This window comes from Aspergillus novofumigatus (genome assembly GCF_002847465.1).
Source record: "Aspergillus novofumigatus IBT 16806 chromosome Unknown P174scaffold_1, whole genome shotgun sequence".
In the NCBI taxonomy this organism is placed as follows: Eukaryota; Fungi; Ascomycota; class Eurotiomycetes; order Eurotiales; family Aspergillaceae; genus Aspergillus; species Aspergillus novofumigatus.
The window spans coordinates 4,532,988-4,560,117 of NW_020194274.1; the positions used below are offsets into that span (position 1 = coordinate 4,532,988).

The 27,130-nt window shown below is 51.7% G+C and overlaps 10 protein-coding genes across 10 annotated transcripts; 4 read left to right on the forward strand and 6 right to left on the reverse strand.

The window, feature by feature from the left end:
• The first annotated feature begins 128 nt into the window (after positions 1–128).
• Positions 129–6,565, forward strand: P174DRAFT_49281 (putative TFIIIC transcription initiation factor complex subunits Tfc3). Its single transcript, XM_024830840.1, has 4 exons — positions 129–375; positions 596–1,665; positions 1,723–2,167; positions 2,220–6,565. Exons 1-4 carry the CDS (start codon positions 309–311, stop codon positions 6,419–6,421), a joined length of 5,784 nt encoding a protein of 1,927 aa, XP_024688070.1. The 5' UTR covers positions 129–308; the 3' UTR covers positions 6,422–6,565.
• Positions 6,397–7,863, reverse strand: P174DRAFT_437938 (UBC-like protein). Its single transcript, XM_024826421.1, has 4 exons — positions 7,359–7,863; positions 7,168–7,314; positions 7,134–7,141; positions 6,397–7,104 (listed from the first exon to the last, which is right to left on the reverse strand). The coding sequence occupies exons 1-4, from the start codon at positions 7,557–7,559 to the stop codon at positions 6,642–6,644; spliced, it is 819 nt and encodes a 272-aa protein (XP_024688071.1). The 5' UTR covers positions 7,560–7,863; the 3' UTR covers positions 6,397–6,641.
• A 268-nt stretch (positions 7,864–8,131) lies between these two features.
• P174DRAFT_361967 (DHHC family palmitoyltransferase) lies at positions 8,132–9,860 on the reverse strand (the record flags this gene model as incomplete). The annotated part of the gene is made up of 2 exons (XM_024821825.1): positions 8,132–9,576; positions 9,662–9,860. 2 exons carry the CDS (start codon positions 9,858–9,860, stop codon positions 8,132–8,134), a joined length of 1,644 nt encoding a protein of 547 aa, XP_024688072.1.
• Positions 9,861–10,517: 657 nt separating this feature from the next.
• Positions 10,518–12,202, reverse strand: P174DRAFT_417150 (rhomboid family membrane protein; the record flags this gene model as incomplete). Its single annotated transcript, XM_024824577.1, has 4 exons — positions 10,518–10,580; positions 10,632–11,650; positions 11,711–12,020; positions 12,104–12,202. 4 exons carry the CDS (start codon positions 12,200–12,202, stop codon positions 10,518–10,520), a joined length of 1,491 nt encoding a protein of 496 aa, XP_024688073.1.
• A 1,447-nt stretch (positions 12,203–13,649) lies between these two features.
• On the reverse strand, positions 13,650–14,123 carry P174DRAFT_417151 (serine palmitoyltransferase small subunit family protein; the record flags this gene model as incomplete). Its single annotated transcript, XM_024824578.1, has 1 exon — positions 13,650–14,123. One exon carries the CDS (start codon positions 14,121–14,123, stop codon positions 13,650–13,652), a length of 474 nt encoding a protein of 157 aa, XP_024688074.1.
• A 1,453-nt stretch (positions 14,124–15,576) lies between these two features.
• On the forward strand, positions 15,577–17,878 carry P174DRAFT_437941 (uncharacterized protein). Its single transcript, XM_024826422.1, has 2 exons — positions 15,577–16,625; positions 16,675–17,878. Exons 1-2 carry the CDS (start codon positions 15,696–15,698, stop codon positions 17,773–17,775), a joined length of 2,031 nt encoding a protein of 676 aa, XP_024688075.1. The 5' UTR covers positions 15,577–15,695; the 3' UTR covers positions 17,776–17,878.
• A 283-nt stretch (positions 17,879–18,161) lies between these two features.
• Positions 18,162–19,115, reverse strand: P174DRAFT_447972 (uncharacterized protein). The gene is made up of 2 exons (XM_024828722.1): positions 18,497–19,115; positions 18,162–18,430 (listed from the first exon to the last, which is right to left on the reverse strand). Exons 1-2 carry the CDS (start codon positions 18,753–18,755, stop codon positions 18,399–18,401), a joined length of 291 nt encoding a protein of 96 aa, XP_024688076.1. The 5' UTR covers positions 18,756–19,115; the 3' UTR covers positions 18,162–18,398.
• A 55-nt stretch (positions 19,116–19,170) lies between these two features.
• On the reverse strand, positions 19,171–23,261 carry pld2 (putative phospholipase D (PLD)). The gene is made up of 5 exons (XM_024826423.1): positions 22,980–23,261; positions 22,534–22,918; positions 22,328–22,471; positions 20,344–22,250; positions 19,171–20,293 (listed from the first exon to the last, which is right to left on the reverse strand). The coding sequence occupies exons 1-5, from the start codon at positions 23,166–23,168 to the stop codon at positions 19,607–19,609; spliced, it is 3,312 nt and encodes a 1,103-aa protein (XP_024688077.1). The 5' UTR covers positions 23,169–23,261; the 3' UTR covers positions 19,171–19,606.
• Positions 23,262–24,345: 1,084 nt separating this feature from the next.
• Positions 24,346–25,281, forward strand: cyn1 (putative cyanate hydratase). Its single transcript, XM_024826424.1, has 3 exons — positions 24,346–24,546; positions 24,603–25,042; positions 25,086–25,281. Exons 1-3 carry the CDS (start codon positions 24,526–24,528, stop codon positions 25,105–25,107), a joined length of 483 nt encoding a protein of 160 aa, XP_024688078.1. The 5' UTR covers positions 24,346–24,525; the 3' UTR covers positions 25,108–25,281.
• A 503-nt stretch (positions 25,282–25,784) lies between these two features.
• On the forward strand, positions 25,785–27,089 carry P174DRAFT_362988 (putative C2H2 finger domain protein; the record flags this gene model as incomplete). Its single annotated transcript, XM_024821893.1, has 3 exons — positions 25,785–26,039; positions 26,101–26,789; positions 26,846–27,089. 3 exons carry the CDS (start codon positions 25,785–25,787, stop codon positions 27,087–27,089), a joined length of 1,188 nt encoding a protein of 395 aa, XP_024688079.1.
• Between the last annotated feature and the right edge of the window lie 41 nt (positions 27,090–27,130).

A 27,130-nucleotide genomic window follows, 5' to 3' on the forward strand; every position in this document is an offset into this window, starting at 1 on the left:
GGAACAACCGTAACAATCTGGTCATTCTTCGCCCCCAATGTCTCCTGCTGTAGAGGAATAAATAGTAATGATAATACTGGTTGTTGGGTATCTTTGATGGTCAGCATTTTTCGTGGCAAATCACGTGACAATATCCGCCTCTCGTCCAACTCTCGTTTCTGCTCATGAACTTTTTCTCCTACGGCGGCGGTTCGAATCTCGTCTCCTGCTTCAATTTACCAACAACAGCAGAATCTTTCTCCGTTGTATGCTATGATATCTTGTTTGTCCAGCAACCCTACCGGCTGTCTTAGAACAATGGAGACAAGATGGCTCCAAGCTTACAAAACTTGATTGATCATCTTCTCGCGGAGATTGCGCTCTGTGGCGACCAAGGTGGGTTTGTTTCTCACATCTCTGGTGTCGAATTTACTTCTTGTTTTTTTTCCCGCTATTCCTGCATGTTGCTGCATCCGCACCGACTAGATTAAGCATACCCACCCTTAGTGCCGTGTTCCTGCCATTCATCCAATAAGACTGCCCGTCATGTATATTCTCTAGCTTCGTCATCACGTCGTACCTCATTCACCACCCTTACACTAACTAACATGCATAGGCGCATCTCCTGCGGATATCTTGACTTTCATCGACACATTCTACTCCAGCACAGCGCATGAGACGTCTTCACGGAGCCATACTGTCGATCGCCCGTTCCAGGAAAAAGTCTGGTCTTGGTTGACAAGACACCCAGAAGTCTCAGTCGGGAGAGACCGAGAGAGTAATCATCTGCACCTGAACGATGCTGAGCGACTCGCTCGTGAGGCGGACCCTGAACATGCGGTCCGGGTTTTCGTCTCTAGGGAAAGGAGATGGCTAGCGGTGGCTGGTCATGAGCCGGATGAGACCAAAGTGCTTCCCTTGGAATTCGCACTTCTCTCCATCATTGCGTCCCATAAATCCAATGGAATCTTCCAAACAGATCTAGTCAAACTTAGCGGCCAGGATAAGCGTTCCGTCCCCAAGCGAACCGACGTGCTGCAAGAAAAGGGCTACATTGAGAAAAGGGCGATACAGATCAAGTCTGTACGGACCAGTCTCTGCGTGCTGCGACGGTTCTCCAAGTCCGACCTCTCTGGTGCTGGCACAGCGGGCGACCAGGACGAGCGCCTTATTGACTTTAGGGACTTCAACAACAAGCTCTTTGCCATCCTCCGGGAGTACAAGATTATCGCCCGCACCGATCTCAAGAGTGCTCTCGGGTTCGCCGATCCCTGGCGATGGAGAATTCTCTCCCGAGCCCTGCGCAAATTCGAGCGTATCGGTGTGCTCAAGCGCGTTAGGGCGTCGTCCCAGTATGCGGATGATATGAAGAAGCTGCATCCCTGTGTGATGCTAGTTCGGGAGCCAACAGAGAGGGATTATGAGCTATTTCATGAATATAGTCAAAATATCTACACCGACCTCGAGCAGGAAGATGGGTTAGAGCTGGAAGACGGTGGAGATCCAGCTGATGCCGGTGGAGATTTCACTTCTGCCCGGGCTGGCAAAGCTGTTGGTATGGTCAAGCAAGAGGGGGACGTGGAGGAGGCTGGTCGAACGATTCCTGCTTGGTCTCCGGATCGTAATATACATAACCAGATATTCGACCTTGTCGACCAAGCGGGAACCTCTGGGATTACCAACCTTGTGAGTGTGCAAATGTTTAACTCAATGTGCGAAGCGGCTTCCGCTGACCTCCTTTAGGATATCCTGCGAGCCGGTTTTGGGAGCTTTTTCCGCAGACCACTTGAAAACACCTTGGCCCGGTTAGTGGAATGCTGGCAATTGTCGCAGCCCCTGCATCTGCGCCATCTAGCCATTGTGCGAGACACGGCGCTTGAAAAGACCATCACGCATTATATCCATTACTCAACGGCCAACTTCCAAAAACTCGTTGATGCCGGAGAGGCATCGTGGGAAGCTGTCGAATTTGTCCCCAGAAACACCAAGGCAGAGAAAATTTCTGTACCGCCCATCGATGAAGTTCCCGATCTGGATGAGAATGGATTGCCCAAAGCTGTCCCTACGAAGGAGCTTATCAAGATTGGCAATGCGTCGCTTCTGGCTGGCATCCTGGTGGTCAATCCAGCAGATTACAATTGCACTGGAAACGATCCTATGCCCTTACAGCTGAAGGATGGTAGCTATGGTAGGTTTGACCCCTGGCAATAAATGAATCACTGGTGTTAACTCTCAATCAGTAATACGTTTCGGCTTGCCAGGTATGAATCGAGTCGGACGTCCGAAGGGAACGCCCAACAGACCCAAGCTCAAGAAGGAACATCTGTCTGAATTGGAAGGGGATGTCATTCCTGAACAAGACCACCTGGCTATCAAGCGGTTGAAGAAAGCGCAACGCGACGAAGAGAGATTCCGAGGGATGTCTGAAAAAGAGAAACTCGAGGCGCTGGGGCTGGATGAAACGTGGACTGAATACAGTGTCTTGCTCCTTGAGCGCACAGAACCTGGTGTGTACATCACCCCTCGCGGACGACGCAGACCCGCGGGGAAACGACAAGGTCGTCCGAGAATCTCCCGCCTTGCAGTTTTCAAGTCGCCAAAGTTAGCATCACTGCCTTGGTTTACTGAGAGCCCGGAAGGCGAACCAGAAGATGAAGCTGCTAGCACTAGTCAACAAGTTTCTCGCGCCCAAAGTGTTGAAACAACTCCTGTTCCCTCATTTACTGCGATCAACACCCCTGCAACATCTTCTGCAGCGCCAGACACTCCTTCGAGAGGTACGAAAAGAACGCTTCGGAGTCGGATTCCCCTTGACGCAGAAGCTGAGCCGGATCATCAAAGACCGTCTAAACAGCAGCGTCTTGAAGGCACCGAGGTTTCTCGGCAAGTCGCTGAGGCTGAAGTCTCAAGGTCTGAGGAACCATTGTCAGACGGACAGCAGACCGGTGAGCCTTCTATCGACACCGTCAAGAACGCTCCTTCTCGGGCCAGCAAACGCAGGAGGGAGCCGTCTCCAATCCCTACCGCGGAAGATGTTGCAGTCGACAAGGGCAGGCGAGGACTAGCCTCTGAGATGCCACAAGCTCCGTCACCAGCAGAAAAAAAGCAAGTCGGCCTGTCACAGCCTCGTCAAAACTTAGAGACACCGTACAAAAAGCGTCAGTATGAACCTCAAGGTTTGCGAGGTGAAGAAACTGCCTCAACTCTTTCTCCGGCAGCCGTTATGGAAAACGTCGGGAAGCAGGTTGCTCCATCAAAGCCGACCAAAGGGGAGAATGGAGAACACCGCCCGGTCGACGCAGGAGCAATCGGCACGCCATTGGAGGACACAGCGCGCGAGGACATGGCGGTGGATGTGGCCACCCCGGCTGCAACTGCCGAATCAGGCGCCGCTATTCATAACATCCAAGAAGCCAACGTTATCGACCTGAAACCCACTGACTGGACACCGGACGTTGAGCAGCGCGACGTATCACAAACGCCAGAGGGGCATCGACCGCGCACAAAGAGGCAAGACAAGCTAGGCTCTGTTGCGGTCTTACGCAGGAGCATTATCATGGATATTATTGAGAAAGCTGGAGGCGCATACTCCATGGGTACCGAAATATGGTACCCATTTGCAACTGCATGGAAGAAGACGAAGTACAAGGAAAAGCCAGACATGCGAACAGTCAAGACATCTATTAAACACCTGATCGATGCAGGCAAACTTCGGCAGTTCACATTCAGCGGGAGGGACAGCAAAGGGGTAATGGTAACAAAGAGCATTGTCGCCAAGCCTGACTTGCAGCCTGATCATCCAACAATCAAAGACTTGCAGCACAAGATGCTTACCACGACCGCTCGTTACTACTTCCCACCCGGCGTTGAACTGGATTCTGAACTGACCAAGTCAAGTGCGAAAAGTGCAAAGAGTACGCCGAGCGGTGAACCCAAGATGGCGAAACTCCCTATCGAGCGTGGGATTACCGTGCATTTACATCAAAAGCCAGCCTTTGTCCTGGCTCTGGAGAAGAGAAAGGGACAGAGCATTCAACGACGGCTGCTGCAGCGCCTCCAGTCTGACACGGAGATTCTACGTCCCTCTGGAGTTGTTCGACTTGCCGGACTTCAACGCGGGCCCGCTCGGGACTCTCTGGAACGCGATCTGGGGCCCATCTCCAAGACTCGAGAAAAGGGTCAGCAACGGAAACGCATCCTGAAGCATCGCACCCCAGCTGACGGCCTCGCTGGAGAAGAGGAAGCTGCCAGAGCTCCCCGCAGGTTGAAACGCCTCTGGATGCCTATTTCACTCATGGCACCTTATGCTATGTTTATGAATCCAGTGCAGACGTTTCATTCCAGTACGGGCACCTTCTCGACAGAGGCCGGGCTTGTAGCGGTCCGAGCTGCGGCCGTTGCCCGTGCAAGAGCTGTCTTCCGATTTCCGAAATCCCTGGACGACGTCTTGGACCAGGTAAAGCGGCCCCCAGTGGATTTGTCTAAAGCTGTGGATCCACGTACAAGCAAGTTCGTCCGTGAAACAGGTGCCATTTTGAGGTGGGAGCTGCAAAATGAAGAATTCTTACTTGAAAAACCTGCCGACGAAGGCCAGGAGTTTTCTTTTATCAATCAAATGTTTGATGATTTCCCAGAGGCAGTCATGATAGAAGGGGATCTCCAGTTTGAAATTGATCAAAGTGCCTATCCTAGGGTGCGGGTTCCAAGAGTCAGGAAGATCAGAGAAGCAGCTCGTCGCTTGGAATTACTTGAACCTGAAAAATCTCTGCCAGAAGAGGCAGAAGAGGCAGAGGAATCGGAAGAGCCTTCAGAATCCGAAGTTTCCTCTGACTCTGAAGATTCGGACGACTCGCTGGATGCACTGGATCTGCTGTTCTCCGCTGACTCACGTAGACGGCGCAACGACTACGTACCGCAAAATCGTCGCTTGGAGAAACTAGCGGCCGAGGGACCTAGAAACGTCGTTGTGGCAAAACTGCCCAACCGACCGGCTGCCCGTCGGAACCGAGCTCTTCAGCATCTGCCACGTCTGATAGCAGAGAGGATTCTGACTGCGATTGTGGTCGTTAGGGCACTAGCCGGCGGCTATGAAGGCAAGATCGTTGACTGGCAGCTGGTCTGCCAGAGTTTCCCCAACCAGGACCCCAAAATGATCCAAGAGCGGGGGAAGAACATTCTCAGCAGAAACCGACTGCAGGTAGCGAAGATGCAGAGTGACTTTCAGGAGCGGTTTATTGTAGCATACGCGAATGGCCGGGTGCCGCCGATCAGCTACGACGACTTGGAAGGATATGATTGGGAGAGGGTCGTCGACTGGGCACAGACAGAGCTGGACATTCCCAAGTCCGAGAAGCTGCCGGATCTTCCTGCCACCAAGGACCAGTTCGACAGCGTGTTTGAGCTGCGCGAGGAGCCGCCGGTCACGCTGGATGAACTCTATCAGAACACTCATGGAGTGACTGTGAACCGTAGACGTGCTCTCTACGCAGGCGTTCCTTTCGCCATCCCTGTGCCTGAGAAGCCGGCCCAACCTACAGCGCGACAGGCCGAACTTGCGCGGTTGGAAGTGGCCAAGACGTGGGTTCGAGCCAACATCGTCGCACCCGAGGAGTCATACCGGCCCGCGGAGGCCCGGCAGGCCCTAGCCAATTTCGGAGGCAGACTCGTCGACGATGCGCTGCAGTCATTGACGACGGAGCGGGTCGTATCGCAGGGCAACAGAGGGCGCATTACCCCGGGCCGCAACTACGACATCACCGAGTTCTTCCTGCACATGTTGGGCCGCAGGCGGAACATCGAGGTCACACAGCTCCGGCGAGCCGCGCGGTTCAAAACCGGGACCCTGGATCCGGCGCTGCAAAGCACCGGCTCGTTCACCATCAACTACCACGCAGAAGACGGTGATATCCTCGCCCTGATCAACCTCGCCGCCGAGCGCAGAATCATCCTGAAACCGAAGGATCCCCCACGGGATAAATTCGGGCTGACAGACGGCGGCTACCTAACTAGACAAATCGACAAAGACAAGCTGCGCTTTGTGGTCCAGGTGCAAACCGTCGAGGGTTCGTATATATACGGCAACCCGATCCGGGAGAAGGTCGCCAACAGGCCCCCGCCGTGTCCGCCCCGTGCTGCCATCAGCAAAGGCGAATTCATCACTGAGAAGATTCCCCTGTGGTTTGATATCCATGGCAACTTTGTCCGAGTGCTCTGGGAGTTTGCCGTAGCGGCTGTCGTGGGGATCGTCGCGGTGCGGCCGGGGATCAGTGCCAAGGGGGTTGCGAGCATGGTGCAACCATCTATGGGAGCGTGGGAGGTGCTCCTCTTGTTGAAATGGATGGCGGATGTGGGAGTTTTACGAAGGGAGAACGAGGATGAAGAAGCCGTTGAGGAGACGTCGGGATGGCAAGTTCAAGAATGGTGGTGGATGGTGTTGGCATGATATCTAACAATTGACTCTCTGATGTAACGATATCTGTCAAAAAAGCTGTATAGTAGTACTGTCATGGAAACGCCGACCTTAAATAAAGTGTTCAGACTTGAAAGCAAAACCTTGGAATAAACATCGCTCCATGTATGTACCAAACTTCAACCAAAAAACCATTAAGATATCCAAAAACTCCCCCGGGACCAGCCCACCCGTAGAAGAACAGCGCTAATAGCTAATACTCCTCCGACTTTGCAAGCCGCCGTACGATCATAAAGGCCAACGCGACAAGAACCCCCAGGATGGCTCGATCCAGCCATGGCGCATCTGATGCAGTAGGTCGAGAAGTAGTCGCAGTCGTAGTCTGGACTGGTGTCGTGCGTGTGGGCGCTGGTGCAGGTGCAGCTGCTTCTGCAAGAGCAGCCACAGACGCAGACGGTCCCGGTACCTGCTGCTGCGGCGCAGCATCCCTCAACGGCAGTGATTCCGATTCCTTCTGAGACGTCGCCGTCGTCCCCGTCTCCGTCTTTGCATTTGCATTTGTATCCTCCGGTTCTCGATCTGGATCCGGCTCAGTATCTCCCGAAGGTCTCTCTGCGGTAGTACTGGCGGCCTCCTCCTCATCATCATCATCATCAACAACCACCCCTTTCGCGCGACACACCTCCCTCCACTCCCTCAGCACCTCCTCATTACTCCTCCCCCCTCACAAACATCACACACCCACCCCCGGCTCTCAACCGCATACCGCCTCCTCACACCCACGTCAACATCCAACCCCCAACCTGCCCCTTCGCATCCGCATCCATGAAACTCCTCAGCGCCAGCAACGCCGTCCGTATCCCCCACGCAGGCTGCCACGTCTCCTCATGGTGGCCCGAGATACTGAGGCAGATCTCGCGGTTGACCTCGAAGCGGCCGGAGGGGGTGAGGAAGCGGAAGGAGGGCGGACGTAAAGGGTAGGTGGGTGGAAGCACGATGCGGCCGTGGTAGATGCCGCCGGAGTAGGGGAGGGAGAGGGCGGGCCGGCGAGGGTGAAGTGCCAGTCGTAGAGGTTGGAGTCGGAGACGGGGTGGGCGGTAAAGTGCGGGGAGGGGTGGGAGGCGAGTTCGGAGGCTTCTTTTAGGAGGCGCCGGTGGGAGGGGGATGTCATTTTGAGACCTCTCCCTGACTCTGTCAGCAGATGTGATTATTCTGTTCGTGGTGGTGGTGGTGGTGGTGGTGGTTGGTGGTTGAGAGGCGTAGATCTGATAGAGTTATCAGATGGGTGTTGATGGCTGATGACTGATAAGGTGGCAACTGGACAGAACTATATACTGCGTCAGATGTTATGTGGCATTGGAATGTGTCAGTTCATAGTTTATCAGTCACGTATGACTGCTTGTATGTAGTCCAAAAGATGAGTGAATAAATAGAGCGGTACTCCGTCTGAGCTAAATGCCAGCTTGTCCAGTTCAAATGACGTTGGAGTTTCCACGCGGCGCGCGGAGCAAAGATACGTAGTACTCTATACCTCAGGCACCAATCAGCTCTTAGCAGCAGCTGGCAGGATACAAGCCATTTAATCTAGTGCATTAGGACAAATCTATATCAAAATATTGTACAAAATACGCCGCATAAACTTCATCTCCTCATATCGGAAGTACTCCGTATATACGACCTATTCGTTTATGCATGTCCGCTATGTCCAATACCCGACAAGTACAAGAGAACTAGACCAAGGTATCAATCCCAGTCCCGCCACTCGCTCGACTCCTCTCGTCGGTTAGTGGTCGCGCTGTTTGCCTCGTTCGGCTTTTGCAATCGGTTTACAGCCCCGTTTGTAGGGACAGATTGCTGGTTCAAAGGATCAGTCTCGCTGATATCATCTTCAAAATCACTATCACCCGGGCGTGGTCGCGGGGACATGGGTGCCAAAGTCTGCATCGACACACCCGTAGCTGGCCGCTCCGGGTTTCGGAAGCTGTCTATCGGCTGATTCGGATTCCATGTCGGGGCTGCAGCGTCCGGCCCTAGCCAGGCTCGGCTGTTGTTCGTGTTACGTGAGTACAGGTCACGGTAGTAATGCTGTTGGTTGGCCATGTCCTGTTCTCGCTTTAGACGTAGTCCTTCCTGCGCTTCAAGGAATTTCCGGCTCGGCTCCCAGCGCCAACCATCGCCGGTGGTTGTGCACACAGGGACGAGCCAGAGTAGGGGCCGGTTGCCGAACAAATGCAAGAGATTCTTGCGCCACCCAAGATCAAACGCGTGCGGTAGCTTTCCGTTATCCTCTTCGTTCAGGTAATCCTGGTACCTGTCATGCTCCCTCTGCCTTTCCAGTTCCGCATACGATTGTGTCAGAGCCTGTTGCGCGGGCGTGAGTTGATCATCAGACACCCCATGTCCAGCGGGCTGTGCTGACGCCGGAGAGAGCCGTTCCTCCCCTTCCTCGGCCCGAGTAACTCCGGGAATCGCATTAGCATGCGCGTCGAGAATCTGCTGCCCGTAGTCCTGCAACCGATGGCCAAAGCTGTCCGCAGCCTGGCCGTCCCCGTTACCGTCCCTGTGATTCCCCAGTATGTGCTCGTAGCGGTGACGATCCAGCGCTTTCCGCAATGGTGACACATACCGCGTCTTCTCCAAACATTCGATCGTCGTCATGCCCCGGACCGCAAGACTGATATGCCATGCCGTGAACCCCGTCAGCACCAGTCCAATAATCCCGCCCAAAATAGCCAGCAGCACCACATTCACCGGCAGCATCGTGTCCAGATACGGAGCATCGTTGAACACCTCCGTCCAGATCCACATCGCTGACACCGCAAAATCCACCCAGCAGAACAGCGACGTATAGACCAAAAACAGCAGAAACGCCTTATAATTGTACAACCCCACACAAGTCGCAAGCCACGGACAGTGATGGTCCATCTTCAGCACGCACCGCTTACACGTCGAGCAGTGGTGCGCCCGGTCCGGCTTCGGACACTGACATTTCTTGCAATACCGCGATCCCCCGGTCGAGCTCACAGTAAACGCCGTATACTCGGGCAACTCGGTGACCGGCAGCGCACTGTATTGATGTCTCCCAGCCCCAGTCGTCAGCGGCGACCCGGGATCCGTAAAAACCGCCACCGTGTACGAGGCATTAAGGCATATGTAGAGAAGGACTCCTAATATCGAGGTCGGCAACCCTACCAGAAACAAAGTTAGCTCAGATGCCATCCCCATCCGCGCATATCCGGCACAGATCCAAGGTCATCGAAATCTTGCACATACCGATCCACGGGCTTCGCGACGGCTTCAAACCAATACTCGCTTCGACGTAGACCGCCCACGTCGTCAAACTGTACACAAATGCCAGAGGAAAATAGGTTGCCGCGGCGCAGCAGTATCGTTCGCATCGGAGGGCCCACGCCCGCGGGCGGCGTTTGGGCCAGGTTGGAGATGTTGGCGGCGATGTCGCCAGGGTCGCCATTGTAAATGCCGGTGTATATCACCGTTGGAGATTTTGCAGCTAGAACGAGAGCATCGAGACGATCTATAAGCAGGCGATCATTGCGAATTAGATATCTGGAGGGATTAGTCGTGTTGGCGTGGCAGAGTAATGGGTAGTAGTGAGGAAGACTGGGTATTCGAGGATTAAACAGATAGTGAAAGCAAGGACAAGCCAAAGAAAATAAATCGAAAGACGGCACAAAGCAGACCAGAAAACAAGGCGATGATGCTGAGCTGGAGCCTGGTGGATGATTGCGGAAGATCGCCGTCTTGATAGAGTATGTGATGACGGGAGGGTCGCGGTATCGTACGGGAATTACCACCTGCACAGCCATCGATGCGTACGTAATTATACACGTGGTTAGCACCAGCCACAGCCACCTTTGTTGACTTGGAAGAGCAAGATATTTTTGGAATCAGACCGGCTGAACTGTCACATTGTCACTGTGATAGAGAATCTAGTCTATAGACGTATTCTCTTCCTGGGTATAGTAACATCAAAATCATCCCGAATAAGTACCAAAAGACCGCCACTTGTTGATATGAATAAGAACCAAAATGCGGCCTGCTTGAACCACTATATACAGTATGTCTTTGAGAAAGCTGATCTAAATTTCTCTATGGCATAAAAATGAACCTAGTTTGTTGTGGTTGTATTGACGACTGTGATCTGACCCTGCTCGCACCAATCATTGACCGGCTGTAAACTGTCAGTATGTCACGAGATCTCGCTTCCATGGAGGCGACTCACCAAGCAGCTCAGTCTGTAGCACCATGAGCAATTCGAAGTGTGATATTTGTAAAAGTCCACAATAAGCAAGATGAAGCCAATGAGGACTGCAACCAATGCCCCGAGTCGCACCAACCACCAGGCCCACCAAAGTGGTTTACGACCCTTGAAGAAACCCAGAGCACTGGAATCTTTCGAGCTCTTAGAGCCCTTGTGAGCCTTGAAAAATTCAGCAATGCTCGAGCCAGGATTGGTGACTTTATTTCCAGGATCAGCGCTGGCACCCGCGGCACCAGTCATGGCCACGTACGGGTTACGGGCAAGGCCAATGCGTTCGCGAAGGGCATTAGGAGATCTCATAATGCAGAGACCAGATGCCAGACCCATGACGAAGCCTCCAATGTGTGAAAAATTGTCCAAGCCCGGAAGCAACCCGAGCACGAACGAAATGCCAATACCAAAAACCATGATCACAAGCTCAACCCATGGACTCGACCGTTCACCCCAAGTGTAGAGAAGGTCCAAGATATAGAGGGCTAGGATGCCGAATAGACTGCCCGAGCAACCGCAAGAACTTTCGCCTTGAGCTGCGTAATTTCCGCCGAGCACGAAACCCCAGATACCGCTGGCCAAGTAGACAAAGGCGAACCGCCACCATCCCACCGTTCTCTCCATATCAGCGGCCATTGTCATTTGAACCAGCAAATTGAAGCCGATGTGAATGATCCCGGTGTGAAGGAACATGGGAATGATGAACCGGAACCATTGATTTGGCTCAGGGCGATCGTCCAGGGTGCCGCCCGGAACCGGGTTTGGGACTCCATCGAAACCGCACAGCTCCGAGAGGCTGCATACAAAATCCGCAGTCGATGTCGCGTTCGGACACGGGAATAAAAAGTCCACAGGCGAATTCTGAATCTTGTCCACGTTCTTCATACACGGCGTGTACCGCGCTCCCATGTTGATCTGAACGTACGGCGAAGGGCCGATCATCGGGTTGAACTGGGGGTGGAGTTCGATCGGGCTTCCTGTAAGTTGAGCTGAAAAAAGTCAGTATGATGGACCTCCAGCGGGAAAAACGGATCGCCGGAACCACATACCATTCTTCACCAGCTCGACGATGAAAACGATGACCTGGGCTATGGTCAATGTATATGTCACCCAAGCAATCTTCTTCTTGAATATCCCTTTCTTCTGTCTCCTTGTCGAGGCAACCGGGGGCCCTGCGGGCTCCATTGCCGAGGGGTCTGGCGCATATTGAGTTGGCTGCTGCATCCAGTTTGGCGGTGGAGATCCATTTGGATCCTGGTTGTGTGCTTTCAACGGTATATTGTCTGAGTAGTAATCGGCCTCGTTGAACCTCCCGCCTGCTACATATGGACCCCCTGATCTGATGCGATCGAATGCTGGCTGTGCCGAATCTCAGGTGAGCCATAGTCGGTAGTTGTATAAGGATGTCCGCTGTTGCCTGTGTAACCATGCCCCTGTGATACCGGAGAGACGCGATCGACGGGTTCGGTGTGAGGAAGGGTTTGCTCGTAGGTTGGGGGATTATTGCTGTAGCCGCCGTTGTAATAGCTGTGGGCTGCCATAATGGATGGACAGCCGCGGCAGGGAGATTTTGGCGCTAGACGGAGGTTGCTGCAATCCTTTGTAAATGGGGCTGGGGCGTATAACAAGACAGACGGCAGTGATAAATTCAGAGATATGGCGGTGACGAATTTAGAGGAATCGCAAATGGATCAGTAGATAGATATTCTCGCTATGAATTCAGTTGACCAAGTCGCGGCCACGAGCTGAAACGAGATAATTCCCCTTAGTTTGATGGATCCCGGCTGGGCAAAAGGAGCCGTATGCGAGCACGAGACGGCAATGACAAAGACGTCTATCAAAGGATTCTAACTCAAAGACACGACTCGCTTGGCAATCCAAGAAAAATTGGTAACGACTGAATCCGAATCAACAGAAATGATGCAGAAGCAGAGTTCGTTGTCAGAGGGATATCGAGGTGTTTTCTAGGCAGTCACTTTTGGCTCTGGCGCACTATTTTTGGCGCCGATCGTCTGGTGAACTCGTAAGATACATCATCATCGGCACTGTTTAACTGTCCAGCCACTGCCACGCAGCACTGTTCGGATGCAGCAAATCAAATGATCTTGCCGAGGAACCCACAAACTCAGATTACGACGATACTATTTATCTTTTGGGGCTGGGGTTGTCCAGTGGATCGTACCCTTGGGAGCGTTTACTCTGCCACACTAACTATCTATTTACTGCTTGGGTCAGGTACTGTACTCTATCCATACCTAACTGCGCTTCGACGGGATTGGTCCACCAGACATTGCAGGCTCAGCACAGCCACCTCATGTTTGACGTGTTTGATGTTTTACATAACTAATTCTCACTACGAGTCTATTGTAGCTCATCAAGCCGTGGTACACGCAGACAGTGTGTCTTCGTGTTCTGTTTCATACAACATTTGACATTAAGCATTATCCAACGCCTGCGGTCACACAAGCCAATCAGCTTCTGTTCCGCAAGGTAATTGTTGGTCTTGTACATCAACAAGAGAGACAGTGTGAATGCAATCCGTTGTGTATGATTGATAGGAGTCAACCCCGTCTGATCCAAAAACAACCTCTGGTTGTAGAAGCGAAAGATGAACGGCCCAGCGACCAGAGGTGCTCACCAATTGTCGCCCCTCCAAGCTTCGAGTACGCATTACTATAAGCTTCCCGTTGAATCCGTCCAGTACTCGTGCTCTCATTAATAATCCGGTTCCCTTCGCTTCATTAATTCTATATGGCGAGATCGTGTCGGCCATAGGATGAGATGATACCCAAAAGAACGCCCCGTTTTGAACGCCTGGAGAGAAATAATATAAAAAATCTTTTGAGCCGAAAATAGTCAGCTTGCTGCGCAAGAACGAAACTTGATCGGCAGAAGACTTACCGTCAACACTGACTTCCAGATCCAACCGGATGGAATATCAGAGAAAAAGTACAAAGTCGTTTATGTCTATACAAAAATCCAGTCCTCTCATGATGACGGACTCCCAGAAGCGGAGAATGCCGAAGATGCAGGACTGACATGCGCATCGAGAATGCCGAAGGCAGCTCCCATCTCTTCACCGCTGTGGCCGGTGAGCAGCCACACCAGGCGGCTCAGCTTCTGGTACAGCAAAGACGGGAAGTAGAGCACTAACGCCCAGAAGAGAAGAGAGAGCACCACAATGACGAAAGTGTTGGCGACGAGCTTTTCGCCGGGCGTCATCACATACAGTCCGAAAGTGACCTCATAGCGGTAATATCCCAATTGAATATGATCGCCAATGCGTTGCACGATGTTGCGACGGGGATTCTTCAGCGCCAGATGGCTTGCCGAGTGTGCGCTCGAAGCAGTTACCATTGTGGATGAATACTTGCTAATGAGCTCGTCGACGGCGGCCGGAGCATGGGAGGAGATGTGCGTCGTGGCGGTAGGGGTGTAGAAGGTTTGGAATTCGGTCGCCATGGGTGTGTAGGTCGGGCCTTTGCTTTCAGAGCTAAATTTCTCGTATCCTTGTTTCAGAGGAAAGCGGTCTTGTCACGCCCTTTTATAGGTATTGAAGTAGTCGCGTCAAGGGTACACTCCGTTTAGTTCTTTCCCTGTGGAATGGCAAGGGCTGGAGGAAGTCCCTAGCAAATACAATAACGTAGGCACGTCCCTTTTATTTGGCCGACTTCTCAAGAGCGTTGAGTACCTTTTCCCCGTCTGATCTTTTAAGCGAAGGGTCTGGCAAAACGGGTGCCGGGATAACCGGAAGAGGCTGAACAGATAAGACACTAGAATCCAATTGCTGAAAGACGCTGAAGGAGCGCGAATGCTTTTTTATGTAACAGGTAAGAACAAGAAGCGCGTAGCGTATCAATACAAGAGAGGGAGTAAAGGAAGGAAGAAAAACCCGACGAGGAGAGGAAGGAAGGGGTGTGATTAATAGCAGGCCTTAAAGATTATTATACCTTACCCATAGAAAGAGGAAGAACAGGATTGGCGAACCCGGTACGGCGCGGATGAGAACAGCCGCAGATCATCCACTTTTCACTAGCTTGCTGCCCTATGGGCAGGTATGTACCTAGCTCTGCCCGGGTATCTCAAAGTCGCAACAACTCTGGATGCTTAGATCGGTGATTATAATTAAAGATTCAACAATGGAATCTTAATTTTTCTATCCTGATCGATTAAACTGAAAGGTTGTAGCGACATCATTATTGCCGTGTTTTGATTGCCGTGTCTTGTCTGGACATTACTCAGCTAGGCGGAACTCATGAGCCGAACTATCATTTTATTTTTTTTTCTTTCTGATTCTTTTGTCTCCCGTGGAAACCTTGATTAGATCCAGATGAAATATGGTTAGATAAATATCTGACAGGGTCATGGTGGCATGACACGTACAAAGATACAACGGCTGATGGTTCTAGTCTCTTCAGGAGATGATCTTGTTCAGTCTCGGACTCCTCATAACATACTCCGTACATCTTTAGGTAGTTCTTCCTAATGAAGTGCGTGCCTGGAAGATCGTCATCTATTTTCTTGGCGGCTTCGATACCCGGGCTCGGTACGTCTCTAGTCTGCCAAGTATCTACAAACTCCATAGTCTATCTACTGCCTCTCAGCCAAACTACGTCAGCCATGGCTTTTAGATTGCTATACTTCCTTCAGAGCCACGTGATTATGGGGATCATTCACGATCCTCTTTCTGCAAGAGGTCATGGGTCATCCGAGTACTCTGTGCTGCTACTGCTTACTAAGGTAGGCATTTATTAACTTAACTTAATTAATGCCGCGGTACCTGGTCATGTGACCTCCCCTTCCGCCAGTGATGTCATGTGCTGGAACCCCCCACTTTCAGTACCTTAGGTATCCATAGTTGTGTCTCTGTTCCGAACTCTATCTAGATCACTCAACTTACTGTTCCTGACCACATCCCACTCCACCTATCCAACCATCCATCCATCCAACCATCCATCCATCCAACCATCCATCCATCCAACCATCCATCCATCCATCCATCCAACCATCCATCCAACTTCCATCATCATCATCATGGCGGAAGAAGAAGATCCCCTCATCAAGGCTTTGCCGCCAGCGACCGACTATCTCACCTACCTCACCCTGTTGGAGTACCAGTTGACGCCCGCTCGCTTGCCCACTCTGCATAAGCTGCTACAAGATGAGACCCTCACAACAAACATTGGCTGGGATCTGGTCCAGCTTTTACTACCAATGCTGCCCCAATCGCTGGAATGCTTGCAAGATGTTGCTCGCCTTGGTAACCCCAGAGAAGTTATCCTGAGGGTTTCTGATGCTCTCATGCGGCTTCAACCTGATGAGGACGACTCCAACGCGCACTCCCCGCCAGGAGACTTTGATGCACCGGAAACACAGTCTAAATCAACTACCAGCGAGAATGATAGACTTGGCGAAGGAACAACAACAACGCCTCCACGATATGTCGTGCAATTCAACTCCCTCGTCGCTATGCTCTCTATTTTACATTCCCGTATTCAGACCAAATCCCCAAGCCGATTTCTCGCGACATCCCTCCAGGCAGTTCTAGAAGCATACACCACACTGCCAACCAGTGAGACAACAATTGCACTTTTGGAGTTTCTCCGTGACGTGTCTCCGACGAAGAGACCTGCACCGCCTCCTAGATCGGCCAGCGAGTCTGGCGTGTTGCGGGTGTCGGCCGCGTCCGCCCCAGATCCCGAAGCCGAAGTCCAATCTCCATCGCCGAAGAGCAACGACGAGCAGGCTCTTGTCAAACGCTTCCTACAGTTTGGTCTCATCGAACTTCTAAAATCTTATCTACTGGGTTTGGCGGGTCCCATGGACCCAGGGATGTCCTGGGCCATCCGGTTGCATGAAAAGCTTCATCCTGAGACGCGCTTACCCGGGAAGGCCTCACAAACCGATGTGTATTGCAGTGACAACTATTTAAAGGACAGAGACATGATACTGGCGAAGATAATTGTAGGTTATGACTCCTTCCGCAAACATTTGCACATTCTGACCGATGTAGGCTTTGTCGAGTGACTTTGGTTTGAGCGACGATCAACTGCTCGCAATTGCCCTCCAGCCTGCTAAAAACCAGCCTGCGCCATTGGACTTTGATGAGCCCCCCAAAAATGTCGAGGACATTCCGCTGGAGAGACATGGCTCGCTGTTACTGCTCGCTGGACGGGCCGCCATGGCCGAGCTGTTCTCATCCGGACAAGTTCCTCCCATCCCGGTCTTCCCTGATTTAGCCCGTATCTATTCGAATTTCATCGGGCCAGTCAAATCTCCGGACGATGTAGCATTCGGGCAGCCGCAGCCGCTTCTAGACTCTTTACTCGCACTGACTACTCTTTCATTACGTAACAACGCGATCGGAGAATCCACAGACGATAAGGAATTTTACGATCTTCTTGTCGCAGTGACTGCTTGCACGACTCGGCAGACCTACAGCATCATCCGGCAGCTCCCCGAAGTCATTGTCCACAGCCATCCCTCTCAAAGCACCCGCTTCAAAGTCATCCGCAGGGTCCTAGAGGACGAGCATCTGCTGGCGGTAAAGGACCGAGCAGTCGGATGGCTGAAGAAGGAGATTCTGGCTGCGTCAGCTCAATCCTCCAATGACGCCACAAACATCTTCCTCAGCCCCCACTATTTCTCTGTTGTATTCCCGCTGCTTTTCAACTCAGCCGATATACTTCTCAACGTATCCACCGACATCGCAGCGTCGTGGATCCGATTCTCTCAGACACTGGCTCCATCCATCCACGCTGCATTGAGCCTGTACTACATCTTGCTTCAATCTTCGACGCTCCGAACGCAGTTACAGCTCGAGAAGACCTACCCTTACTTCCGCAGCCGATTCCTGGAACCCCTCAAGACCCTCTGTCATGCGTTCGAGACAGAGATGACGCAGAACGGCGGTGATGGCCGCATCGAGGCCGCTGTTGGAGAGGAGATGTCTCAGATCGGCATGGCCCGCACCGTCGGGCTCATCTCGCATGTCGTCGAACGGGTCGAGGACGCGCTGGAAAATGCGTTCAGGAGTACGGACCTAGAGTCGTCCGAGCCAAGCGCGGATGATATCGCTCGGGTGGATGCCATTCGGAAGGAGACCGTACTATGATGGTTACGTTTAATATACCCTAGTCGTATAAGCAAATGAAAACCGAGGCCTAGCTTCGAGCCATGCATGATATCCTTTATGTACTTACAACGTATGACAAAGCAATTGGTCAGATCTTCACATTCATTCCGAACTATCACGGCCAAACTTTGTAGAAAAACAAGTTCCAGCACCGACCAGATCTCACCCAGCCCAAGATACAAACAAGCAGACTAGCCGGAAGAAGACAACAGAAGCACCAAGAGAGTGGAATGACAAGGAAGGCAAGAGCCCAGGTCTCTCTGCCCCCTTCACGAAATCGCAACGCAACGTCCCTCCTCCCCTCCCCATCCTCACTACCCAACTATCTTCCAAAACAGCCCCCATCCAACAAAGTCGAATGCGTCATGTCGTCTAGGATAATCGTGTGCGCGAGGAACGAAGAGAGTCAAAAAGCACGCAGACCCCGGGAGGTCCGGTCACTATAGCAGAAAACAACTCAAACGGAAAGAAGACAAGTAGACGCCCGCATTTGGTCGGTTGAGTAATCTTGGGCTGGCGGTGGCTATCGCTAGGTTGACGTTGAACGGCACTGGTCGGTAGGCGCTAGAACATTGCGGGCGAGGGTCTCGTCGATGGGGCGTTTACATGACGACGCAGCCGCCACCGGGGGAAGCTAGAGACACCTGTTAGTATACTGCACTGCAAGACAGATTTGGGGGAGGGGGAGAGAGATGCATACACTTGACGACAACGGCGTCCTTGACAGTGCTCTGGGGAGACATTTTGATTGATTGGGGTTTTTGCGTGAAGCAAAGAATGGAGTTTGATATTTGAAGGTTGGAGTTTGGGATTGATAGGCTTGATGGTGAGAGAGAAGAGATTGGTCTTGGGGGATTCGACGATGGCTTTATATCTTCGTCTGAGGGGTGTTGAGTCGGCCTGCGAAATCTGTTAAGGTGGTGTAATCTCAGCTTTGATTCGGTGTTGATGAGGAACATAGGAGGAAGGAGAGTGATGGTCTGGTGGCTGAGAGGAATGGATGCATCTCTTGGACTTGAGTGGCTATACCATAGAGTCGGATAAAGAAGAAGGATCGATATTCAAGTCGAGTGCATTAGTATTCTTCCCGACTGGGTCAATGGGGTTGCGATGGCTCGTCAATGCTTGACTGGTGGGAGTATTCGATCGGCTTGATATTGTTCTCGACTTGAAAGACTGACATTGCCATTCTGGTCATCGGTCTACCGCGAGTATTCTTCTCCTGATATCACTGGGATATTCGGTTCCAGGATCTCAGCTGCGTAAAGAAGACCTCATTCATTTCGGCAGTCTCCATTTGTGGACAATCGATCTGGAGCACGATTCTTGGTCAGCGTCAATTTCGTCGTATTGGCCTTCACGCACAAGAGATACACGATTGTAGGAATACTTCATTGTGTACTTGAACGTGAGTGGCCCAGGTTCATGGCTCGTCGATTGACGCGCTGCCACGGTTTCTGGAGATCAATGGAAAGAGACAAGGATGTTAAGAGGCGTATAGTATCCATTGCAGATCATGTTCCCAAGAAGCAGAAACACAGTACTACTCTCATAATACAACGACAGTTATACCCAACAATGTGTAGATATTAGATCGATAGGTGGGTCAGGTTCACGGCCAGATATGTCGTCGTCCAATCAGAAGGCCGTTCCTTGGTATTGTTCTTCAAGGAACAATATCAACCATTCAGCCGGAAGTCATAACTTAAGAAGTCGCAGAGAAACAAAGAAAGAAGACGATAAGATCAAATTATCCAAATTACTAGATTCCTAATTAGTTCCAATTGAACAAAGAAATATCCCAACGTCCTCAAGTGTAAAGAGGTTCCGTCAAATCATTGAGAGTCAATCCCGACTTTGCAACATCTTCCTCGATCAAGAACATCAATGGCATCTCGACCAGCGTGCCTTTAACCTGACTCAACAGCTCCTTGACCTGTCGAACGCCTTCTGGACCAGGAGGGAAGTCGTCCCGCACAACATGTCCATATTCGTACCGCGCGGGCTTGACTTTCTCGTCCTTGCCGTAGGATTCCTTATCGGCGCTCTGGAAATAGTAGCTGTAGAACTCCCGGTATGTCGCCCAGTTGCGCACGGTGTCGTCTGGAACAGCATGGAAGACTTTGCGGAAGACCTCGGTATTTGTCCTTGCGCGAGTATTCCAGAGACTCTGAAGGGTATCCGCAAGAGGATCCGCCACGATTTGGCTCTCTGGAGCGTCAAAGTCAAAGTCGTTGGGAACACCTACTGGCTCAGAGTTGGCGTCTGGGCGTTGGTAATCTTGGGGTGGCAGGAGTCCGAGGTGCTTGCGGAACAGTTGTCGACGCAGAGAGGCGGCAAAGCGACTGGCGGTCCATGGCTTGCCATTCATGGTGGACTGAACGGGAGTGTAGTCTTCGATGATGACCGCAATCTCCGAATCGTGATCCCCGAGCTGAGAACGATCATTCAGATTGGCAGAGCCACAGATGACGATCCGGTCGTCGGCAATCATAACCTATTCGCCATTAGTCAATCAGTTCCTATCATACAAGGGCTATGTCCAACCTTAGAATGAACATAAAGTTCCTCAGTCACAAATGCATCTATCTCGGCCTCACTCTGACCTTCCCAAGGCACGTTGCGAATGTCCTCGCCGTGAAGCATATAACACTCGCTAACAGTATCCCACCGGCTGGGTGTTGGCTTGGTGGTCGACACTTGATGAGCAGCCTGCTGATATTGTTGCTGGAATGGAACACTTGTGTCGAAAGCGCTCCGAGTTGGCCCAGGACCATAGCCTCCCTGACCGACCGCATTCAGATCATGTTGTCTGCGAGCGTCTTCATAATTGACACCGCTTCGTTGCTCGGCTTCCATCATGCGACTGTTGACATTGATACGGTCGTAATTGCGAAGATTATAGAACCGGATATACTCCATCGGGTTTACCCCTTCCTTGGCAAGCAGCTCCATGATGCTGTGGCCTCCGCGGTTGATGGAGTTGTACTGGAACTCCATAATGGCACGCGTTCCCAAAGATGCATCGTCTTCCAAATCACCGGCAAAGCAGGGGACGGTAGGGATAACAACAATGATCTTGTATTTCTGGCCCGCCCTAGCTGCGCGCAGAATGCGTTCTACAATAGCAGCACCGATCTTGTTCTTCACCGGCTTCTGAGCATCACCTGTTGCTGTGATAAAGAACTGATTTTCGATGTAGACAAAGTGCTCACTGTTGCGGATCACAGCCGCGTAAGCATCGGCGATCGAGTGTTCGGTAGGTGTTCCATTACTCCATTTCGCACAGCTGCGCACAATCTGACAGGACATGTTGCCCCGTGACTGAGAGTTGTGGCGCCCGAAGGAAGTCAGACGATCCTGGTATTGGTGAACTTGACCCGCCAATTGTCCGCGAATGACATTGCCGTATCCTGTGAGCTCATCCTTGAGACGGCGAGGAATGAAGCCTGATCCCCGTTCGGGGTCGCCTTGGCCACGAGCTTCCTCATAGGAGTCGTCAAAGCCCCTTGTCTGGGAGTGCGATCCCTCCTGAGTAGGGGGAGGTGGGAAATAGGGAGCTTGACCATGACCTTGGGCTCCAAATTGAGACTGAGGGGCTGGGGAGTATTGACTGGGAGGCGCTCCCGGAGGTGGAGGAGGGAACGAATCCCCCGTATAAGTGGATTGGTGACCACCACTCTGCGATGGGGAGTAGCCGGCGTAGCTAGGCGAAGACTGGTAGCCCGGTGCTCCTTGTCCGCCAAAGCTCGGCTGTGAGGGATAACCAGAGACGCCGGGAGCATGTTGTTGCGGCTGGGTCTGGTGATGTGGCGCCGACTGTTGGGCATTGTATTGTTGGCCGGAGGGAGAGCCCGGTCGGCCAGGCAAGACAAGTCTGGTATATCTTGCGTCCTTGCGAACCTGGTACTTCGTGTCGTAGATGAAGTTCCAACGCTCTACGAAATGCCGACGCAAATCTTCCACGACCGGCCCATGCAAACTCACTGAGATATCGGACCATCCCATACGGGAGGTACGTTTCCGATCCAGCTGGTTCTTTTCCCAATGCACAACATCCTGGAAGTCAAGGACTCTAGAATTGTTATAGTCCTGACCGGGGAAGACAATGTCGTCCAGATTGGTGGGATGGACATCGGCGATAGCGTGTTGATGCGTATCCCATCGGCCAAAGCACATATCCAAGCCTCCCATGAAGGCGATTCTGCCATCGATCAAGCACAGTTTCTCATGGTGGGCCCAGTAGAGGATCACATCATCATTCATGCCATACAGACCCTTGAGCGCATCGCCGGACATCTTTGCAAGCGAAACCGTGTCCAAGGTCAGGTTTTGCAGCGAGGAAGTAATCGAGGATGCCAGTCCTTGACGATCCGGAAGATGATCAGGGTGGCGGAAGACTGCGATATTGGGATGGAGGTCTTCGAGAGCGTGCTTGGTGTGTGAGGAGGACACTGCGTGAGCTACCATCAGTATAATGCGCTCGGAACCGGAATTCCTTGCCGGTCTTAATCTGTAAGTTGGTACATACGAGTCAATGCCTGAGTAACCTCCTTGTATACAATGACGTTGACCCGCACTCCACGCTGCGCCGCGGCCTGCAGCATCCGATCCAGCCGATATTGTTCGTTTTTCGCAGGTGGACGTCTCAGGTACAATTCAGGAGATAGCCACCCTATCAAAGGAGTTAGTCGCGAAACAGAAGGTTTGCTTCTCTAAGGGATGAGCATCACTTACAGTCCAGAATCCAGATTGACTCCCTGGCGCTCTCGAGAGCTTTGGAGACGGCATAGAAGTAAGAGCATCCGTCGACATACCACTTCGCATCGTTGGCCTGCCGCGGAGGGGCAAAGCTACCGAATCTGTGCTCCGACTGAGGCTTATTCGTACCATACTGTGCATATGCCTGCTGTGGATCGAGAACATTGCCGACTCGCTGGGCGACTTCCGAGCCAAGTCCGGTGACGGTGTCTTGAAGTTTTCCTAAAAGCCCTGAAAGTTTGTCCTGCTTTGCTGGTTTTCCCTGGTGCTCGGGATTCTGGTACGGGTCCTGGTACGGGTTCTGGTTCTGGCTTCCGTATGGGTAGCTTTGCGAGGATCCTTGATTTTGGTAACTCTGTCCCTGAACCGACAGATAATATTAGCCACCGCAAGCACGAGGCACGCGAGCTTAATGGACTCACCCCATAACCTCCTGGGAAAGGACCCTGAGACTGGCTCTGTCCTGTCTGCTGGGGCTGGGAGTGTTGTTGCTTATAAGTGTCCTTCAGTTTTTTGAAGGTATCACCAACGAAGCTTCTCGTGCTCTCTCCCTGGCCATCTTCCTGTCGGTGGTACTGGCCGTAGGCCAAATTATCGTCTCGTCCAGACATTGCCAAAGTCAAAAGCAGGCGATCGAGTTATAGGGGTTGAGGCACAATATCGCCTGCAGCTGATCGCTTACCGAATCAACAACGAACCTCGAGGGATGCGGAACAATTTATCCATATCATTGCGGGACAACCGACATAAGCCGGGGTCAGATCAGCCCAGTCCCTCATTTACACAGCCTCACCGTCAGCTTGTTAGTTTGTTGACACGCGGCACGCCAATAAGCCACTATTGCCCCGCTATCCTGAGACAATCGGCAAGACAGCCCACTTTCAGCTTGAAAGACAAAACAGAGATCTCCTCGCCGATGAAGCCATCATTAGTTTTGATTATGACACAGAGCATGAAGTTGTCAGTGTTTTCAATAACAGGCACAGAATTCATGAAAAATGACATTTCCTGGACAGCCTTAAAGAAATTCCGTTGTAGTACTTGGCGGGGTTTTTTACTGTTGCCTACCCCTCGTATATCCCGCAACAAGCATTATTTTCGCACCATTGTGGCGCAGCATTTGAACATCATAAATGCAATCGCCGTTGATTTGTGGCTGACGTTCAGGGACTGTTGATGGAAGATAAAGACCATAAATTCGAGGGTGTTCGGGCTCTTTTTATCCTGGCAGGAAAGTTGCAGTGACAAGGGTTTCAGCTGAGGACTCGAACTTGATCATACTGTCCAGATATAATGACACTGGATGGCAAATCAAGACCGTCTGCTTCTGCCTTCAGTATGTGAGGTGAAATGGTCGATAATATGCACACTCGAAGGTACTGAATGTCACCAGCTTCATTGTGACCTCGTCGACGTCGGATAATATATCCTGATCGATTCTCTCCGCTTCTCAGCAGTCACCTGCGAGATATAGATATACAATGAATGACCGACGATTTCATAAGCAATAATTATCTCGGATATGTCGTAAGGAACAAAGTTAGATATAGAACCATTGATCCTGAGGGTTCCGAGTGAGGTTCTCCAAGCACACCAGGGTACTACAGCAGAGCGAGACTTGGAAGGGATAAACCCCGCAGGGATTTGCTGGAGACTGGTCAGGTACGGTAAAGAAATTACCTTATCTTTGCGAATCATCAGATAGGCCAGGAGAGGATAAGGTAATGGAGTAGTAACAGTACATTATCAGTGACAACTGCCTTATCTTTCTCTCCCCGCACGGTGTGATCTCAGTATTGGAGAAGATGTCCCGCATCAGCTTATAAAAAGGCCCATATCGCTGCACTAATGGAAGACCAGTCCTTACCTTCTCTTCTAAAAGGTTGAAACTGTCGGTAAACATAGTGACATATTCTCCCAAGCAGATATCTTCTGGAATCGACTCCACACACCACATCAATCCTCATCATGTCGCTCGCAACACTTGACGTCAGACCACTCCCCTCCGCAACCACCAGCTAACCCACTAACGAAATAACCAACAGGCCACCCAGCATCCCAACCTCCCAGCATCCGCAGCAACCCTCTTCAAAGCTAAGGCCCAGAAGAAGCTCAGCTTCGAGCAAATCGCCCAGCACATCGGCCGCAATGAAGTAGCCACAGCAGCCCTCTTCTACGGCCAGGCAAAGGCCTCCCCAGAAGACATCCAGAAACTCTCAGAGCTCCTCGATATCTCACCCCAGGTTCTCGAAGAGCAGCTAAGCGGCTTCCCGGACCGTGGTCGCTCCGTTGAGATGCCACCGAAGGAGCCCTTAATCTACCGGTTGTATGAGATTGTGCAGAACTACGGGTATGCGTACAAGGCTGTTCTCAACGAGAAGTTTGGGGATGGGATTATGAGCGCTATTTCATTTTCGACCAAGGTGGAAAAGGAGACGGATGCGGATGGGAATAATTGGGCTGTCATTACTCTGAGGGGCAAATGGTGAGTTTCTTGCTCTAGCCTTGGATGAAGCTGACAATGGCAGGTTGCCTTTCTCTCGTTTCTGATGGGGATATGATATGAGATTGAGATTGAGATTGAGGTTTGTCAAAAGTCAAAGGAAGGTTTTCCAATATGAATAGGTATACAATATATGGTAGCACATCTCCAGGGATGTGTATAGTTGGAGGAGCACTACGTTACGAGCACTCAAAGTAGTAAACTTGTGGTCAATACCAATTTTGAACCATACTAGTCGTAATACATTCATGCTTTGATCTGTCTCGCTGACGGAGGACACAAGCAAGACTTCCTGTAGGGTCAGTTAATGGCTGTTATGTACCCGAGTAATTATTCTTGTCAAGTTAAGAACGAAGTGAAAGGATCCTCAACGGAAGGACAGATGCGACAACTGCCCATGAGGCTAGTAGATTGTTCTCAGCTGTTCCTCGCAGAGCTCTACAGACTCAGAGGATGGTAATGGAAAAGAGTGAATGACTAGACCTTTAAATACGCCACAGGTCAAGCATTCTCAGTGAGATTTCTTAAGAGGGATGCCTCACTGTTTTCAATTTCTCTCACTTGTCTTTCAGGATTAAAGGCAGACTCTACTTTTACTTCTTCTTCTCCCCATCTTGCCAATTCAAACCTACTCTTCAATTGACAAGCTCCCTTCGCTCTTACAACACCTCTTCTTCATCCGCGTCATTCCTACATATTCTCACCTTCCCCAAGTCCATCAACAATGCCTAACCCAGCTACACCCAAGAAGGTGCTCTGCACTTTTCCTGACTGCCCTCGCCGCTTCAACACCGTCGAGGAGATGAAGAAACACAAGAGCTGCGCCCCCGAACACGAATACTGCACCCGCTGCGACGAAGACTTCGAGAACGAGGAACGACACCTCATCCACAAGATCAAAAGCAACAAGCACATCGTCTGTCCCATCTGCGGCGTTGACTTTCGAAGTGAGGGAGGGCGTGACGGACACATTCGCCAGGTGAGCTTTCCTCAACCCACCACTTTCCTTCACGCAAATACTAACTATGAGGGCTGGATAGTACCACCGCGCCGAGCAAACCCTGACCTGCTATGGCTGCAAAGCTCTCTTCAAGACCGCCGGCGGCCTTATGCGCCACATCGAAGATGACGAGTGTCCCGAGATCACCAAGAGACGTCTCCTGGAGGAAAGATCGAAGAAGATTATGATCAAGCAGGCTCTCGGAAGTGGCGTGGGCTCGCCGCTGCCCATCCTACCCCGTCCAGGCGATTTGGACGACGTCGACGGCGGCGTCAAGGTGAATCCTCTGGAGTACGACAACCGCGAGGCGATGGCAAACCAGCCGAAGCCTGGCGATGATGGCTCAGCTATATTGCCGCAGAAGCACTGGCCAGAGCTCAAGACGGCTGCCAAAGCCAGGGCAACGGATAACCCCACACCTGCTGACCTGATGGCGTTCTCTGAGCTTGCCATCACGGACAAAGCCGGGAATGGAGACTGGAAGGGCAAAGGGAGACTCATAGCAATTCCGGAATCCGAGAGGGAGAAAGACGAGAATGAGCGTCCCTTTGGAGTGGGAGCCCCGGATGCTGGCCAGATCTTGCGCTTTCTGCAGCACAACTGGGACCCGACCAACTTTTTCGACTCGTACAGCGGCGAATTCGTCTGTCCTTGCAGAGCACGCTTCAAGACCATAAAGGTGTTTGAGGAGCATATGTTGATGAAAAGTCAGGGCGCAAGAGGCATGGAGTATGTATGGTGGCCTGGCTCGGTTGCAACGAATGCTAACTACTACTAAAAACTAGGTGTCCCGGATGTCATCGTATCTTCAAGACCACCGCGGCTTTGGTTGCTCACTGCGAGTCGAGCACCAAAAGATGCCATATCAACGCTAACTCGCGATACAGTCAGATCATTGACGAGGTGAGCGCCGGCGTCATTCAGGCGGCGGGCTATATGCCAGATGGAACTGTGAAATATGAGGCTGGAAAACTGGAATTGACCAAGACGACCACTATCGGCGTTGACCTTGAAAAAAACAAGTGGTAGTTCACGGACACCGAGGATCCTCCTCCTAGTTCCATACTACC